Source organism: Aptenodytes patagonicus, chromosome 10, assembly GCF_965638725.1.
Source record: "Aptenodytes patagonicus chromosome 10, bAptPat1.pri.cur, whole genome shotgun sequence".
NCBI classification, from domain to species: domain Eukaryota; kingdom Metazoa; phylum Chordata; class Aves; order Sphenisciformes; family Spheniscidae; genus Aptenodytes; species Aptenodytes patagonicus.
This window is the reverse complement of record NC_134958.1, coordinates 20366018-20384858: the sequence shown is the minus strand read 5'-3', so window position 1 is coordinate 20384858 and position 18841 is coordinate 20366018. Positions and strand designations below refer to the sequence as shown.

Genomic DNA, 18841 nt, shown 5'->3' with positions numbered 1-18841 from the left:
AATTCCATTACTCCCGGAAATCCTCAAGCTTACTGTGCAGATGCAATACGGCAAATCTAAATGTATGCAGTAGATTTCTTGCTTCAGGGAGATCTCAGATTTAATACTACTGGGAAAAAATAGCTGGTTTGCATTTGCATAGTATACACAGGCTTAATGATAGAATGATGAGAGCAAATAAGAGGCGCCAGAAAATGGTGACCATGATCTGCTGCTACGAAGACCTTCTGTTTTTTTCAAAAGGAAAACTGCCAGGAGAGGGCAGATTAATTATGCTGGTGGGATGTGTATGTCTCAAGATTTGTAGGATTAATTACCTTCTAAAGTATTCTAAAACCACTAACGTAACTGTATGTTTTATATTTAAAGCTTTGCCTTCTTCAGATTGTCTAAAGCTGTTTCCTGCATTGGAAAATTGTGTGTTAGGTAGTAAGTATTGTGCTGGTCAGCACTTATATCCTCAAATTGAAGGAAAGCATCAACCCAAATATATCCACTCAATCAAAAAGATTTTATAAATTCAAGTTCTAAGACTATTATTCTTATTGTGCACCTCATATTGTAATCTTTGATCTTGGGGTGTGCATCTGTTTAATTTCATTGAAATAAAAGGGAGGAAAAGAACTGCAAATTCAGGACTGTTAAGAATAAAAATGGGAACATATTGGGTATCACTTTAAGTAACAAAATCTTGTCCATTGAAGTAAGTTTTATCATAATCACGTCCTTTTTAAGGGGAGAAAATTTTATGAGACAGTAGCATGTGGTTGCTAAAGGCTTTGATGCTGAAGTGTCAAAGTTTGACAATAGAGTCTAAGTGAGCATTACAAGGAGATGTTTTTCTGCAAATAATCTGGGAAACAGTTATTAAAGGAAAATTAAATTTTCCGACTTAGGTATTTAAAGCCTTGAATGTAAACAGCTGTCTGTTGTTTATTTCACACAATATCAAAAGTATCTTTTTGGTAGGAAAAAACCTTATTAAATACTTATGTCCTTTTATGTTCATCTTTCATTTTGGTGAGAATTAATTTCACTGTATTTATATATTTTTTAAATCAAGATGTTAGACAACCAAGAATCTGCTGATGTTGATACTCAGGAACATTCTTTTACTCGTACAATTGATGAAGAAGCGGAAATGGAGGAGCAGGCAGAACGCGACAGAGAAGAAGGACACCCAGAACAAGAAGATGAAGAGGAGGAAAGAGAACATGAAGTTATGACAGCTGGTAGTAAGTACTAGTTATGTGTATCAATAATGTAATTTGCTTTGGAAGGACAATATATTTTTTTCTCTAGGTGAAATGGAGAAATTATTTAAAAGACTATGAAAGATATGCGTGCATAAACTTTGTGAGAAGTTTATTTTTATAAAATGGTGTAGTGCTTCTATTGGGTCAGAAAAGTCTTTTGATACAAGGGAATGGAATACTAGGCAAGTGGACTGCCTTTATGGGCCATTCTCAGGGCATCTGACATATACCAATACTTGTTATATGCACTGTCTACAAGACTAATAGGTTTCATATCATTTTCTCTAAACTTCTATTCAATAGATCTCTGAGTTTTCATCAGTATTTATATATAGAATTTTTGCTGTGTTTATATGTGTAATTCTTATACATAATAAGCTTTGAAGGATAATGTTATTCTGAAGTTTGGAAACAAAACTTGATAACAGTGGGCTGACTGAGTTGGAATTCACTTGTATGTTTGGCTATCTCTTCTTGAATCTATTAAAAGCATGGAGGTTTTAGTCAAAGTTTGCTATTTGTAACACTATTTGCAATACATTCTCATGGGTTTTCTAAAAAACTTGTTTAATTCTTCAGAAGATAGCTTGAAAAAGGTGAACTTGCAGACTGTTGTTATACTGACTTGGGCTTGTAATCAGGCTCAATGGGGTAGTTAACCCTCAATTTTTCCAATTTTAGTGAAGCAACATACAGTCACACTCAGTTGTTTTTTCTATTGTTACCATAGTGTTCTCAAAGACAGAAATCATGTTAGCCTTCAAAAATTACTGTAGAATGTATGTTGCTTAAAAAATAAAATTAGCTGACTTGAAATATTTTCCATAGATATATAATGTTTTTTTCTTTTCCAAATACTGTTCCTCCGGATGGTGTTAGAATGTTTATTTTTCCAGCCTCTGCTGTCATCACCTGTTTTGCTGACAGCGTTTATTTTCCTCATTAGGACTCCCATATTCCTGTTTGGGATCTTATAGACCAAAATGTGCGTTACACCTTTAGTTTCTACGTGATGTGTCATTACATCCACAATGCAGTAGGCTTTCCTGAAAGTGTGCTATGGAGTTGAAGTGCACATTCATGAGATGATTTATGGTTCTAGAAGGTGTACACATGTGTTACCTGTTCAGTAGATGCAACATGCTTTTGCTGCTTGATAGGCAGTTATCCTGGGCAAATGCTCAGTGTTCTCAAATCCCACCTGGACAGGGTTTCTGGGTACAATAAAGGAAATGTATCCAGAAATATCCAGACAGCCAGTAGTGTTACGTGCACAAATAAGTAGGAAGATGATGACTCTCTTACTGGACGTCCTAAGGCAAGATGATCCTGACATGTGGAGTTCAGTTTGTGTCCTTGATGCCTTGCTGCTTCTAACTATTAATATCAATGAAGGAAGTGTTTGGGTTTACCTTTGCCTTTCCAAAGGGAAACTGAATCTTTAAAATTAAAATGATCAAGTCAAGGGAGCTTTAGGTCTTTGGACAGCGATGATGCGGTCTCTCACACAGCTTCTTTAGAAGAATCTGGCACCTAAGACAACAGCAGAATTAAGCAAAGTGAAGGCTAAGAATTCTGATAGGATCTTCATTGTACTGACCAAAGCTAATAAAAGCCTGAAACTGTTTCAAGATTGAATTACAGATATACTAGTGTCTGGAATACAGATTTACAGAAGCATTACTTTATATACATCTGCTAAAAGGCAAACATGAAATAATCTCTTTCTCTTTGATGCTATCCAAACAGGAGTTGGGTTGCAGTAAGACACTGAAAGAGTTAGTGTTCTGTCAAATTCCATTGACTTCTTCATTTTAAACTTAACATTGTGTAAATACTTTGTTTAACCTGTTTGCATGATTTCTTTTATAGCTTCATATTATTAATGCATTCTTTTACTGTTGGAAAAATATTCATTTTTCTTTGTAGTGGGGCAGTTTTTGGCCCAAGATGTAGATGAATATTTCATTCTATGTAGCTTTGTCTAGAAGTTAAGACCTTCTTTTTGTGTTGCATGTTACAGAAATATTTCAATGTTTCCTATCAGCCCGTGAAGTAGCTCGCAGTCGGGATCGAGATAGAATGAACACTGGGACAGGGACTAGACTTGATGATCCACCTCCTCAGTCTCAGCAGGAACGAAGAATCAGCACTGATCTGACAGAAGGTCAAGATGTGTATACTGCTGCATGCAACTCTGTGATCCACAGATGTGCCTTGTTGATATTAGGAGTAAGCCCTATTATCGAGGAGCTCCAGAAACGAAGGGAGGATGGACAGTTACAGCAGCCTCCCTCTGCTACTCCTGAGGGGATCGGACTCATGACAAGGTGGGGTTTGCTGACTGCTTAGAATAGTTAACTCTTCTCTGCTTCCTTTATAATTGATTAAATAACCTCAGTTTTCCTCTGAGGATTCTTAGCATTTTTTTTAAAAGAAGATTTTTGCCTAGAGCGATGTTACATTTTTGTTGAGAATAGTGATTTTTCTCAATTTCCTTTGTCCACATTATCTAAACCTTAATAAGAGTTTTATTCTGTGGGGACCATATTTACTTTTCAAAGTTGGGCTTCATGATAAATAGTAATGAAGTCCAGATCATCAGGTGTACAGATAATCTGAGGTAATTGGAAAAATTCTTTGTTTTTCCTAAGATTTGTTTATGTGTTTGGATTTTTTTATTACAATGTTTGTATTTTCTTGAACTTTACCAATGTCCTATATAGCAGTGTCCAAAGAAAATTTGTAGGATATGTTTAAAAGCAAAAGTTTCAAAGCCTATTAGGAAAAAAGTGTCGTTTATGATTGATTTTTATAAATATTCCTTACATGTTGGCATGTGTAAGACACTGTTGTTAGGTATAGGAGAATGACAACATAAAGCCAGACAGCTCATTGAATTGGAGAAGTGTATAATTTAAATAGTATAAGTACTACATAATGTATTTTAATTTTCATAACCTGAGATATTCTTGGTAACAGTTTTATTCTGAACTTGACCCATTTAAACTTTTATTCTAGAGATCTGTGTGTGTGTGTGTAAGAATATAACACAGGAATTATGTAGCTGGTGCTACTAGTGAACTCCTGAGTCTACTTAAGCTTCTAGTGTACAGAAGCTCTGCTCTGATATTTTAAATGAAGATATTGACAGGGAATTCAGAGGGAGATTATATATATATTCAGTACCCTTTTATTCTTTTTGCCTCTTTTTGGAAATCTAGTCCCTAAAGCATGGGTGGCTGCCTCTGTTGTTGTCAAAGTGGCTTTCATCTCCAGCATATCAACTTTAGGATGCGTTTTATGGGTGGGTTTTTAATAAGTTCAGTGCTTTTTCACCCACTTACTCTGTCTCTGTTTTCTTGTCCTCTCAGCTCAGAAGTGTTTCTGTATACTGTATGTGATACTTACCAAGGAACTTGAATGAGCAGTCATTTGAGGTTGCCATTTGTTCAGTTGACCAATAAGGGTGTTAAGAAGTAACAAAGTTTACTAATACCCTTTATAAGCATAATAATTGAGGCCATCAGACCACTTTTTTTCCTCTTTGGTGTGGTCTTGTGATGTTCTGTGATAGTCTGCTCCCAAATAAAACTGTGGTACCTGTTAAATTTGACTATCAAATCTTAACTTTTGCCTAATACCAGTATTTGCTTTCTCTGTGTGTGTGCGTGTGCGCATGCGTGTGTGTGCATCTGAAGCAGGAGTGAAAGTCTTACTGCAGAAAGTCGCTCAATCCATGCAAACTCAAACTACAGACTGATTAAGTCAAGAAGTGAATCTGATTTATCTCAGCCAGAATCAGATGAGGAAGGTTATTCACTGGTAAGTAAACTAATATTATGTATTTAGAGATTGTCAATATAATATTTGGGTGGAAAGTACATCTTAAACATTTGTTTAGTACTGTGTTTCAGTATAGAGATCTCTTCTAATAACCACCATTGTTAAGAGAAAGTAATGGTGGTAAAAAAACCCAATTGAAATTATTATAGCTCTGGTAATTTTCTCACTTTTATGGCTGAGGGATGCATTTTAAATACTCAAATATTACGCACCACATAAGTTCACCTAAAGAAATGAGGTTTTTATTAATCTTTTAATCTAGAGTGGAAGACGAAATGTTGATTTGGATTTGGCATCATCACACAGAAAGAGGGGTAAGTTTTATTGTTTACGTAGTGAATATTGACCTGATAAATACGTTAGTATTTCTTAAGTTAAAATGTGTTTGCAATTAAATACAGTACATAATGGCAATCCGGATGTTAAAACTATTTAAAGTTAAGTTATTTAAGTTATTAAAAGTATTTAAAAATAATATTTAAAATAATTATTGCCTACTGTTTGTGCTAAGTTCTGTTGCTTTGTGGCTTGGTTGTAGTATTTCCTAGGTTATAACTATTTATTCTAGTTTCTAGAATTGCAATGCTCTTCTGAAGCAAGTGAGGATTTCTGTGAGGTCAAGTGAATTAGGAACTTTCATTCTGTTTTCACTCACATGAATTCAGGAAGAAAAAATTGGCAGAGAAGTTCAGTATCAAGTGGAACACTCTATTCTTGTGCTAACAATGAACTTTTACCATAAAATGTACTTGAACATGGAGAACTCGTATCCAGAAAATACCGCTTCAATTTTTGCATCCTCTCAACACCAGTACACCTACAGAACCAAGCAACCACTGCTTCTGTTACTCCAATATAAATCAGATTTTTAGCTTTTGTACTGCTTTTGTTGCTGCTTCATTCTGGGGAATCTCAATGAGCTTCTTCACAGGAGGTAGTGGAGGGAGAAAAGGATGTTTGTTTCGACAGAGACCAAAAAGTCCCACCACTCTGGATGATGTCTCTGCTAGAATCATGACTTATGTCTGTTGTATCTGTAAAAGTCTTGGGAAGAGGTTAGCAGGAATTATGTTGGGTTATGATATGCTTTAATTACAGAAGCCTTAATACTGTTAGGTAACGTAAGAGTTCTAGTTTAAAGCCATCATTAAGCAGAGTACTGAGAGGTTGCTTGCTTTTTAAAGTCTTTTGGAATTGTGAAACAAACTATCAGTGGCAACACTTGTTTACACTTCAATTTGTAAATATGTGGAAAGGAATTCCTTGTATGTGGATAATCAATTGAACCAGTTGAGCAAGTAAAGAAATTTACTAGAGGTGTTCATACTGTGACAACAGGATCTATGTTGGCATTCTCAGTGTTAGAAGATCTGATAGCCTCTGTCAGCACTCTGGTCTGCGGTGTATTCTTTGAAGCCACCGTTTTTAGCTTTGCCATTAATCTGACACAGAACTCTGCACTTGCTTTGCTCTATATCCTAAAAGTAATTCAGGAAATCATCTTGGGTTAGATCTGAGATACAGTATATCTTATGAATTATGGTTCCTGAACTGTTGGTTAGACTGATGAGGTTGTTTTGGTCACGAGCTCCAGAAAATAAGGAATACTGCAAGAATAGACTTTATCAACCAACCAGTCTATAGAAGCTTTTTATTACAGAAGAAGGTTCTGCACCAGGTGTGTAACACTCAGGAGAAACAGGGGTAGATGCAGTTGATCTATCCAGAACCTAAAGAAGCTCGAATAGCTCATTTGCAAACTGAACACTGTGACAGCGTGTACTGATACCTGTTTTCTGGTACTGGAGGACTTATTTTGCTGTCCCATGGTACTTACGGACTTTTTGTCCAGTTTTGGCAACAGGAAGTTAGTCAGCATACAATAATGAAAACTTTTCTACTTGTGCTGGATGATATATATGACAGTTTTGGTTGATACCCAATAACAGATTGATCCAGTGACTGCAGAGTGCATTTACAGGGAAACATTCCTGATACTTATACTGAGGTCAGGAAAAGATCTGTGTGATCAAGTGGATGAGCTGCTCAGCTTGGTGCTATTTAAGGTCTTTCATTTCTTATGAAATGTCTAGTTTTGTGAATCCTAGTTATCTTCTAGAACTGAAGCATGCCTCAGTGTTTGGTGAATATGTAACTTGCAGCCATTTTGGATTTTCCACCCCTTGTAACATAGCCAGCACACTGAAGTGCTGGAGGTACCACAGTGCCTATCAAGGATGTTTTGAATGGTAAAACCCCTTCAGTTTCATCTTTATTCTTGTGATATACCGTGACTAATAAAGGGGACATTTATGTTCACTGTTACCTCAGCTTGAAGAATAGGAGGAATCTAAATTCTTACGGCATATTCACATTATGCTGTGCTCCATCTCGAGCTGCTGGCAAAAGACATTAAGGAGTTCCATCGGAATGAGCTACATTTGTTAAGAATTGAAGCATTAGAAAAAGCCTGGTTTCCTGTTTATGGCAAGTAAACCGCTGTAGAAGAGATGACCTACAGAAGACTACAGTATTGTTCCTCAAGATGTTCTCCAGCTGGATTTTTAAGTGCCACCAAAGTCAGATTCCCCTGAAGCAACTGTTAGACATTTTAGTGAGAAACAAGCAGCAAATTTTTATTTGTTAGGGTTTTTTTGGGGGGGATGTCCTTTCCATAGTCACGTTTGTACCTTGTGCTCCTAGGACTTCCACGTATGATCTACTTTTGAGTGGAAGATGTGGAAGGTTTTATGTCCCTCTAAATGAGGAGAAGGAGAGGAGGGAAACATGTATGCCGTATAGATGCTAGAGGGGATCTCTATTTTGAGCGCAGAGGATAGTCGTGCACAGAAGCGTACATGGGAAACACTTCTCGAATTGCAGTTAACATAAAGTCAAGCCTCCTGTTTTTTCTTGTTTCTATTTCTACAAAACAGCAGTAACCATTGTTGCTTTAAGGGACTTACAGCTGAACTTTTCAAATTTTTGTTGGATTGAATGCAGAATTGGCAGTGTTAGGTGGAAAAGAACAAGTGGAGTCTTACAGAATAACCATAGGAACCATTTCTCATTTCTTTCAGTTGAAGTTTATTATTCAAAAAATTCAATCATGTTTCCTTTTACATGTGTTTTTTAGATTAATACCTTACTGAGTTTGCAGCAGTCCCTTGAAAATATTTGTTCTTTTAAGTGTGTCTCCATAAACTGTGTGAAGGAAGTTGGCCAGCAGATCTAACTGGAAAGCAAGTTTTTTTCCTGAAGAAATTTCCTTCTATCCCCATTGTTTTTTTTCCTGTAGGCTATGCTATTTTTGAGACTTAAAGGGAATTTTCACTAAAAAAATTTCCTTAATATACAGGCATGAGATTCCTCCCATCTCTTCTTAACAAGTTTACTGGAATTTAACCACACTACTTGCTACAGAACCATGGCCACACATGATGTTTCCAGCTGAGGTTTTGTAGGGTTAATTTATCCTCAGCTATACTCTATGCAGAGTATTTGATCCTTGCAAAGTTGTCAAAATAATGTAGTGTGTATAGGGTATCGGTGAGTGGTTGTTTTGTAACAGGCAAGAGAGTAATTCCCTCTGGAGTGGATTGGCTTATTTTAGAACTTCTGTTTATTGAATGCAGCAACTCGTTATTCAAAATTCAGATCACATTTCCTTAATAATTGAATCTCACTATTGGTTATAGTCTGATTTTTATGGTACAAAAGCTGTTCCTATTCATAAATTGCAATATAGAAAACTAGCGGTAGAAAAACTACTAATAATATAAGTTGTTCCTATGGTCTTGCAAATGAGTATGGAAGGAAAGCATTCTCTTTTTTACTCAATTAATGTCTTAGCCACTCAGTCCAATATTTAATCTAATTGCCTTCTTCCTTCATTTATTTTATCTGTTCAGAAATATGACTGCAGTATTCCTACTTCAGCCTGAGGATCCTCTGAGTATCTTGTTCCTTGCTATTATTTAGTTATTTCTGAATTAGTAAACTTTTCCTTCCATTCCTGCAGAAAAAGTATTTTTCAATACTTTTGCCATAAGGGGTGATGAGCACATTATTATTTTCCCCTCATATCTAAGCCCTTTGGGGTTTTTTTTGCTGCTTAGATTCATCTTTTTCAGTTTTGCAGATCCAGAGTGTGCCTCAAAATGTCGTACCTATCCTGTACAGTACCTATGGGATACTGTACACTGCATTGGATACTTAACAGTAAAGAATGCATATTTATCAGTGCAATCATGCACGTAGTTACAGACAGATAAATGAGAGTCCTCCAGTCTTGGGTTTTCTTACTTCACATAAATCTTAATTCGGTGAATTTCAGTGTGCTTGTGTGTTCTGTGGTACTTTACTAACGCAATTGGGCAACTCTGAAAAAAGCAGCAACTTAAATGAAATCCAAATTAAATTGAAATAATTTTGTGTACCTGCAATAATATGAGTTCTGCATTTTGAAATTGAAAGATCGTGTTTGAGTAAGGGATGTAAACATGTCTTGGTGTATGCATATAACTGTGTTAAAGGGGATATTTTTTTTTCCCTGAAAAGAAGGTGGGGAATTTAGAAGGTCTGTTATCTAGGCTATACTAATTCAGAACAAGAGTAAATTTTTTTTTCCCCAAACTTTGCTGCTTGATACATGGTTGTATTGATTGAGATGAGACTGATCATTTAAGTCTAAGTCAGAATAATATGAGGAAGAGATTTTATGAATGTGTTACCTTCTGTTTCAAATGTCTGCTTTTGTCTTCTGATTCTTGTGTGGTGTAGTGTATTTACTGCTTTTTGGCCAGTTGAGCCCCAGAAAAAAGAAGAGCTTCAAGCAAGTAACTGATGGCATGTTTATTTTTTTGTCTCTATAGCTTCCCTACATATTTTATGTTTTATGAAGTGTGTATTGCAGCTGTGCCACATTCATTTAGAAAACTCATTATTACAAGCTGGCTTATAAGGACAAGTAAATTATTTTTTTTTTTTTTTTTTTTACTGTAAGCTTAAAGTTTATTCTTATGTGCAACTCTATTCATGTGATTGTAGAGGCTTATGGAAGTGCTAAGCTGCAATCAATTCTGTGTAATTGATATTACACAGAATCAAGCTAAGCTCTAATATACAATCATACTTTTGGTTCTTCTATTGATATTTAACATCTTCAAGGAAAAAAATTACTTTGTATACTACTTTGACTTCTGACATCTTTGTTTTTAAACTATACTTTTAGTTATAACTTCTCTTGGTTTACATTTAATCTGTCTCATAATTGTTGGACTTTTCTCCTAATTTGAAACAATTTTTAATTGTTCTGACATTTAAACATTCTTGCATTAATACTAAAAGGATTAGCTAAGACCTCATCTTTTTCAAATATGAAATAGTTTAGGTTTTTATGAATATATGGTGGATTTTTTTCATGTAAGATTTGTTGACTGTCAAAACTAAATTTTCTTCTGATGTTCTGTTAACCCTTGAAAGGTCTGCTAAAGCTTAGGATTTAAGACATTGGAATTGCTTTTTGTTTCTTTACAAATCCTTTGATTCTGTGCTGTGCTTCATAGTGACATAGCGTAGCATAGGAAGCAATGTCACTTTGGGATGCTTTAAGCTCTCCTGCTGTTTAAAGACTGCAGGGCTTAAGGAGGCTTTTGAAATAGTTGTTGCTACGTAGGCAACATTTTGTGGACTTGGTAATGGTTTAGCCGTGCTTCCTGTAGGAAATCTGAGGCTTCATTTATCCTCTCCCTTGGGCTCTGTTCACCATGCATATGCTAGGAAACTCCTTCCTATATGAAACTGAGTATTTTAGCATCCTTTTATTCTACTCTGTCCTATTTATCTTATGTTTCTCACCTGCCACCTCAGCATATAACTTAGTTTTTATTAGAGAGCTTTAAAGCAAGTATTATAAAAATTAATATTAAAATTAGGGTAAAGTGGTATCTGTCTTTACTTTTGTTTTAAATATTGTCACCAGGTATAAAGTGTAAAATTGAGTAACAGAATTTCTTTAAATTCTTTCATAGTAAACATGATAAAATAGATTGTTCTCTGTAAACCAGGTAATATTGCTGTGTTATATAAACCGGCAGAAATTAGGAAATTAGATTACATTTTGAATAGTGTTTAAACTTAATCTTTGCATTATCCAAAATAAATTTGTGTGAGTATATTTTTGTCAAATACCTAATAAGACCTAAGTACTGTGATGGTTCTTTCTGAAGCCATTGAAATCTCTTTAGTAGCAAGTGTAAGGAATACCATGCAAATGCACATGAACACTATTTACAGAAAAGGAAATGGAATGTGAACAGGTTTTCATAGTCCTGACAATTTTTTTGGTAACTAAGTGGAGATTAACTACCTAATTTACAAAGGAAAAGCAAAATTTCACAGTATTTTGAATTTGTAAGTTGCGTGAAGGTGCAAATTGTGACCTGCAGGTGCAGATTGGTTGACAGGATAATAGCATTTTGCCTTTACCTCAGAAAAGAATGGTGTAGAATGGTTGCTAGGAGAGTTGTCCTAAGTTCAAAAACTGATGTGTCTGTCTTTCCTTGTTACTATGAGCAGCTGCTTACAGAGCTGCTGCAGGTAGGCAGTGTTTAAAGGAGGTCCTGAAACTAGTATCCAGCTGTTACCATTGGAACTCAGCCTCACTGATGAAAGAAAGCTTTCAACAGATGAATTTCTATGAAATTGTGTGACTTTTTCCGGAAAATGGCTATGTTTAATAATGTTTGAGGCCGATTCCCTGCAGACAGATTTTTAAAAACTGAAGTGTTAATGTAGATTTGTACGAGTACTGTGAATGGGTTGTGATTCTCCAATATCTGTAGCTCATTGTGCACAAGAGACATTAATATTTTAAAAATCTATGTAGATTATTTAAGATAATTCAAACTAGAATTTCAAAGTGAGTTTAAACATACATTAGGTTTCCACATAGGTCTCCAGACATTACCTATCTATACAGATGGAAAGTTCTTTTGTGCAGGGTCTGCCCTCTTGTAATAGTCTTGCCCTAGTCGGCTAAAAACAATAAAATACCAACTTCTGTGTTGATATGTATATTTAACTGATGCAGATCAGTTAACTGCTGATGAAGGTATGACTTCAGTGACACTGCACTCATTTGTGCCAGGGATAGACTTTTAGCAAAACTCTTTCGGAAATGAGATCAAATACATGGCGATAAATAAGTTCCAGTGCTGCAGATTGATGACTGATGCTTGTTTGAAGTAGTACATTTATTACTGACAGTAAAGTTTCAGGTAGTGTAATGACATGCTGATGTAATAGGAAATACTTGAAAATAGACTTGTGAAATTGCCAGACGATGAAGATACAGATCTAATACATGCTGTAAATAGTATTTAATATACATGTATCTATTTATCTTGAATCATAACAAAGTAAATGCTTTTTGTTAGTCTAAAATAAAAATTTTCTGTTCCCTTTTGCAGTCATGAATTCTGTAAATATTTAATCCAAAATAACATTGTGCTTTTTCAAAATGATAAAATATATAGTGGCTTGATTAAAACCAAAAAACACTCTTGTTTTATGGTTAGACCTTAAAATAAATATCTAAAGTGCACAATTTCTGTTGTAGCATATCTTTTCTTTACTATTTTGTCATTTAGCTGCAAAGCATTTTTATTCAGTGTTCTAGCTTAAAGCTGAGCAGTTTGAGTGGCTTCTATCTTTTTGTTTTCTCACTTGGCAGCGTGTTGCAATATTGCTTAACATAATTTAAAAAAATACAGCTTTTCCTTTGGGGAAATTGCTGTAAATTTAAATCAAGTGTTTTGCTCTAAGTTGCTTAATGCATGGTATAATTAACACGAATATCCATTTTCCACCTGTATGAATAGCAGCAGTTCAGTCTTTACCTACTGTCAAAATATGCTACCTGGTGAACTGGAATTTATGAGACTTCATTATGTATATCTTTAGGAGCAATACACAGTCAAGTGGAACCTTTAAGTGACTCATGGGCTCGACTAAAACACAGCAGAGATTGGTTATACACTTCCTCCTACTCATTTGTTGAGTCTGATTTTGACCTCTCAAGATCCCTTGGAGTTCATACTTTGATTGAAAATGTTGTCAGCTTTGTAAGTGGAGATGTGGGAAACTCGCCAGGATTTAAGGAACCAGAGGAAAGTATGTCCACCAGTCCACAAGCGTCAGTAATTGCAATGGAGCAGCAACAGTTGAGGGCTGAGGTAAGTTTCAGTTTAACACCTTTTCTTATTCTTCATACATTATGCTCATTTTATGGATTTTTTTTAAAACATTGTCCAAATTCTGTCTATTAAGAACATTTTTCCTCTCTTTTCTGTTAAAATATCTTAACTGCACCTGGGAACTTTATGTAAAGAAACTCTAAAACGAAACTCAAAGAATTCCCTTTTAAAAAAAAAAAAAAAAAAAAAGCGTTGATGAGAAAACGGCTACCTCATTCATTCTCACTTATGGTTGAAGATGATCTAATTCTAATTTCTAAGGATACTTGCTACTTACTTAATACTGTCTTTTGCCTGCCTTTATTTTTAGCTTCGTCTGGAAGCACTTCATCAGATTTTGGTGCTTCTGTCAGGGATGGAGGAAAAAGGCAGTGTGCCATTAACGGGAAGTCGTCAAGTACTAGGATTTCAGTCGTCTTCATTGCTTACTTCTGTTAGACTACAATTTCTTGCTGGCTGCTTTGGTTTGGGCACTGTAGGACATGCAGGTGCCAAAGGAGAGAGTGTAAGATTGCATCACTACCAGGTATGTACTTTAATAGTTTCTGCTGTTTCAATAACTGGGTGATAAAAATGTATCAGTCCTTATAATATTTATTTGTTTGAGCCAGGATGGTATCAGAGCAGCTAAGAGAAGTATTCAAATTGAAATCCAAGTGGCTGTGCACAAAATTTACCAGCAATTATCTGCTACGTTAGAAAGAGCTCTGCAAGCTAATAAGCATCACATAGGTAAGCAAAAACCAGATTTGCAAAACATGTCCTCTAATAAACAGTACAACAGCTTATATGTTTAACAAAGCAGACTTTTGATATTAGTGACCAGAATTCACTGGAGTATCTGTCTGACTTCTTTTCCTAAGAGAGAGAAGCTTTTTAACCTTTTTCTGTCTTAATTTTCTTCAAGTGTTAGCCCTTTTTATTTTAAGCCTTTTAAGTATTGTCAACGTTTCTATTCCACATACCACAATCTTCCCCAGTCACCCATGTCTTTGGCACTTCAAAGTGATTTTTAGGTTTTTCAGGGATAAGCAGTTTTCTGAAGAGATGAAAAGTCTCCAATCTTTTTTCTTTCATTCAAGGGAACTTTCTTTAAACCCCAAACCAAAGAACAGGGCATCTTGCCTGTTTTGGAAGCCCTTTCTCCTGGCCTTCTATACCCAGATATTGCTGTGTGTTTCTATCCTTAAGGGACAGCTGGAACTCTGCAGCTCTTTGTGCCTTTGTATATACACTGACTGAGAGCTTCAGTATAGGAGAGAGTTATATAATTTAGTTTGTTGGTAGAGCCTAATGGGCATTCTTACCTGAATTGTTTTGTTGTTTCACTTACAATTAAAATGGAATTGAAAAAAATTTCTTGAGAATCAACTTGAAGTAGAAAATTAAGTATTTCATCCAGTTATCCTTACCCTAGAGAGAAGATTCTAGTTTGAGATTTAGCCTCAGAACATCCACATCACAAACTAGATCTACATGATACTCTTCCTTGGACAACCTTGACATAGAGGTTGCACTGAGTTAAAGGGGGCTACGATGGTACATCAGAAAGACTACCTCGAAGTGTCTGATGAAGAAGGCTAACTCTTTACTTGATAATTGAATTCATTAAATTTTATTTAAAAAATAATCTGCAGTTCTTCTTAGTATTCTTACTCTAAACAGCTTATTAATTAAAAATAACTTTATTTTAATCTTAGAAGCACAACAGCGTCTTCTGTTGGTAACAGTCTTTGCTCTAAGTGTACACTATCAGCCTGTTGATGTCTCCTTGGCCATTTCCACTGGTCTGCTAAATGTGCTATCACAGTTGTGTGGCACAGACACCATGTTAGGACAACCACTGCAGCTGCTGCCCAAAACTGGTATTTCTCAGCTCAGCACAGCTTTGAAAGTAGCCAGTACAAGACTACTTCAGATCCTTGCTATCACCACAGGGTAAGTACGGAATGCTCCCTTGCTTTCAGAAAACTTAATCTTTAAGCTTTTCAGCACCCTTTAAAAATAACTTTTCTTTTGTGTGAGTTTTCTTTAGGACAATAAATGTTATTCGGAAGCATGTAAGTGAAGGGGGGAAAAAAGAGTAGTCACATCATTCATCAGAAAGATGCACATAAGACTGATAAATGTTTTTAAATTGTAAGTGAGGAGTTTGGACCAGAATAGTTAGAACCTTATCATCTGTAAACATTGCATTCTGGTATTCCCCATTTTTCTAGTTTGGCTTTGTATCTAGATCTGTTCAGTTGATATCATGAGGCTTTCTGTTGTGTAAAAGTCATTTGTGTAAAAGTGATACCAATAATGTGGTAGGAGTTCTTCAGAGCAGTGCGTTGTGCTTTTTTTCAGAATATAAAGTAATTTTCTGAGGAATACTGGCCTCTGCTAGGCCAGGGAACAGCATCTAAAATCCTTTCAACACTTAAATATTTAGTTTAACTCAGTAAAGAAAAAAACAGTGGAGAAAGTATTTTCTATTTAGAGTAAGGGTATTATTTAATGTTCAGTACATGCATCTTCATTTCAGTGTTCATACAACACATCGCATTTACCTGCCAGATCTGTTGTGTAAAAAAACCCCAATAACCCCACACCAAAAAAAACCCCCACAAAAAACCAAAAAACCAAACCAACCCACAAAAACAACACCCCATCTTTGGAAGTTGCAATGGGATTATGTTTAATTGACTAAGTTGTTCTTTTTCCCCTAGGAAGTACTGAAAACGTATCCTTGATTCCAAAGATTGGACAGTTCTAAAGTGTCTTAAAAATAGGGTTCAAATAAGAATAATCTGCCAACATATGGTGGAGGATGAGGAAAAGTAACCTGCTGCAATAGAATGAATTAGAATTAGTGCTGTGTTAGGCCCAGTTGTCACTTGCACTGAGTTTATAGTTGTGTCTTTATGTTATTGTTCCTTGGATCAGCTCTCAAATACTCTTACATTTACTTTTTTTGTGTGTGTGTGTAGAACCTATGCTGACAAACTAAGCCCAAAGGTGGTCCAGTCTTTGCTCGATTTATTATGCAGTCAGCTGAAGAACCTGTTATCACAAGCTGGTGTGATGCTTATGGCTTCCTTTGGAGAAGGGGAAGGTGAGGAAGATGAAGTAGAATCAAAAAAGGCAGATTCAAATGGGGATAATGAGAAGAGAGACTTCAGAGGTAATTATGTTGCATCATTTCTGTTACAATTTTGGAATACCAGAAAACATAATAAAAGAAACCACTGAATGCTGAGGCCCTCACCCACTCTACTGTATTGATTATTGTTGGGTCATTCTTAACTCTGTAAATTAGATTAAATAAAGTAATCAAATAGTTTTGTGCTCAGTTCAGATTTGTATGGACTTGATACATAAATCAGTTTAAAGGTAGGAGCAGGTTGAGAATAAGAATTACTCCATCTGGTTTGGAATTAGGAGGAGAATACTGTTTTCCTTGAAAAATGAGTTATTGGTAGTAGTGTTTTCCATAAATGCAGTCGTAGGAATTTAATTATCTAAGTTTCAAACTGCAAATAAATATAGCTTAATTCAGGAAATTGTTGCATTTGCTTTGTCTTACGCAGTTTTGCAGTCTGAGTGGATGGGAAGAGGTTGACCCTACCCTGTCATATTAAAAAATCTGCAACAAAAGATTTTTCTGAAATATTAATATCTTCACATCGTTTGCAGTCCTTTAATGAGCATTTTGAATTTCTGTGGAAGTTGTGTGTTTGAAGAAATTTTTAACTGTAGCTTGGTTTCAGGTGTACGTATGTTTTTGGTTGTGCTTATAACTGTCTTCGCTTATAAACAGTGCAATGGCTGATGAATTCATAAGCTAATTAACTAATTAGAAATTAGCATATAAGGTTGTCTCTTTCCACAAACATTTTCTTGTTAAAACTGCCTTGGAATACGTATCAGGGGTGTAAGGAAGTATAGTGTTTTGCATCAAAAATCCCCATAAAACAAAAACATACTTAGAAACCAATGGTTACATTTTATATTACAGGGACATTTATAAATAATCACATGTATTGGATTTATGTGGCAAGGTTTTGGTAGTGGGAGGGGGCTGCAGGGCTGGCTTCTGTGAGAAGAAATCAGGAGCTTGCCCCCATGTCAGACAGAACCAGTTTCAGCCAGCTCCGAAACAGACCCACTGCTGCCCAAAGCTGAGCCAGTCAGCAACGCTGGTGGTGCCTCTGTGATAACATATTTAAGAAAGGGTAAAAAATGCTGCACAGCAGCTGTGTGAGAGAGGAGTGGGAAAAATGTGAGAGAAAACAACTTTGCAGACACCAAGGTCGGTGAAGAAGGAAGGGGACGAGGAGGAGGTGCTTCAGGCGATGGAGCAGGGATTCCCCTGCAGCCAGTGGAGAAGTCCATGATGAAGCGGGTTGTCCATCTGCAGCCCATGGAGGACCCCTGCCGGAGCAGGTGGATATGCCTTGAAGGAAGCTGCAGCCTGAGGAGAGCCCACGCAGGAGCACGATTCTGGCAGAAACTGGCTTGTGGGGGACACACGCTGGAGCAGTCTGTTCCTGAAGGACTGTATCGTGTGGAAAAGGATCCACAGTGGAGCAGTTCTTGACATGGGAAGGACCCATTATGGAGCAGGAGTAGTAGAGATGAAGTGTTGTGAAGTGACCGCAACCCCCTCACATTCCCCATCCCCCTGCTCCGCTCAGGGGTGGGGAGGTAGAAGAGTTAGGTGTGAAGTCGATCCTGGGAAGAAGGGGTGGGTGGGGGAAGGTATTTTAATTTTGTCTTTGTTTCTCACTATCCTACTCGAATATTTTTCATTGGCAATAAATTAAATTCATCTTCCCCGAGCTGAGTCTGTTTTGCCCATGATGGTAATTGGTGGGTGATCTCAGTGCCCTTATCTTGACCCACGAGCTTTTCCTCTTATTTTCTCCCCCTGTCTTGCTGAGGAGCAGAAGTGAGAGAGCAGCCATCATGTAATAACTGATCATTGTATTTTTACTTACAGAACAGTTTGTTGCCAGTAACAAGGACTGCTAATATTTTTCTGTCATCTTCCATTCAAGTCCATGATAGACTTCAAATGGTTACTTCTGTCTCAGAGTTGCTTGGCTATATTTTATATTAAATATATAGAGCTTGCGAATACTGAAGTGTGGTTCTGTAGCCACACTTTTGGTAAGATATATACAGTAGTTTCCTGTACAGTTGTTTATAAATCTTAACATACCAAAGTACCTGTGGTCCATAATGCACTGTGTGTTATTTTGAGTAGCTGTGTTTTTCCAAATGCATGCTAGTCCACATAGTGTAGCCTAGCAGTATCAACTGGCTGTATTCTGTTCTGGATTCACTGTTCTCAAAAATGGAAACATCCAAAACTCAACTGTGAATGTCTGCCTTAATGTTTTTTTTTTTTTCCTACTTTGACCTTGGCTTTAAAAATTGTTATTTGCAAATACTGTAGAAGTAAGGTTGTAAACGAAAACTTTTAATTTAACTTCC

At 36.2% G+C, this 18841-nt stretch overlaps 1 protein-coding gene across 7 annotated transcripts in view; it reads left to right on the top strand.

Moving 5' to 3' along the window:
• HERC1 (HECT and RLD domain containing E3 ubiquitin protein ligase family member 1) overlaps positions 1-18841 on the top strand; it is a 107829-nt gene that overhangs the window by 43876 nt on the left and 45112 nt on the right. For 6 of the 7 annotated variants that reach the window (XM_076348402.1, XM_076348404.1, XM_076348403.1 and 3 more), the window contains exons 22-30: positions 1064-1235; positions 3280-3586; positions 4961-5081; positions 5365-5416; positions 13068-13339; positions 13671-13886; positions 13972-14092; positions 15061-15298; positions 16333-16526. In XM_076348402.1, coding sequence (XP_076204517.1) covers positions 1064-1235; positions 3280-3586; positions 4961-5081; positions 5365-5416; positions 13068-13339; positions 13671-13886; positions 13972-14092; positions 15061-15298; positions 16333-16526 — 1693 coding nt within the window. The remainder of the gene's footprint in view (positions 1-1063; positions 1236-3279; positions 3587-4960; positions 5082-5364; positions 5417-13067; positions 13340-13670; positions 13887-13971; positions 14093-15060; positions 15299-16332; positions 16527-18841) is intronic. The other variant, XM_076348400.1, reaches the window with a different exon arrangement.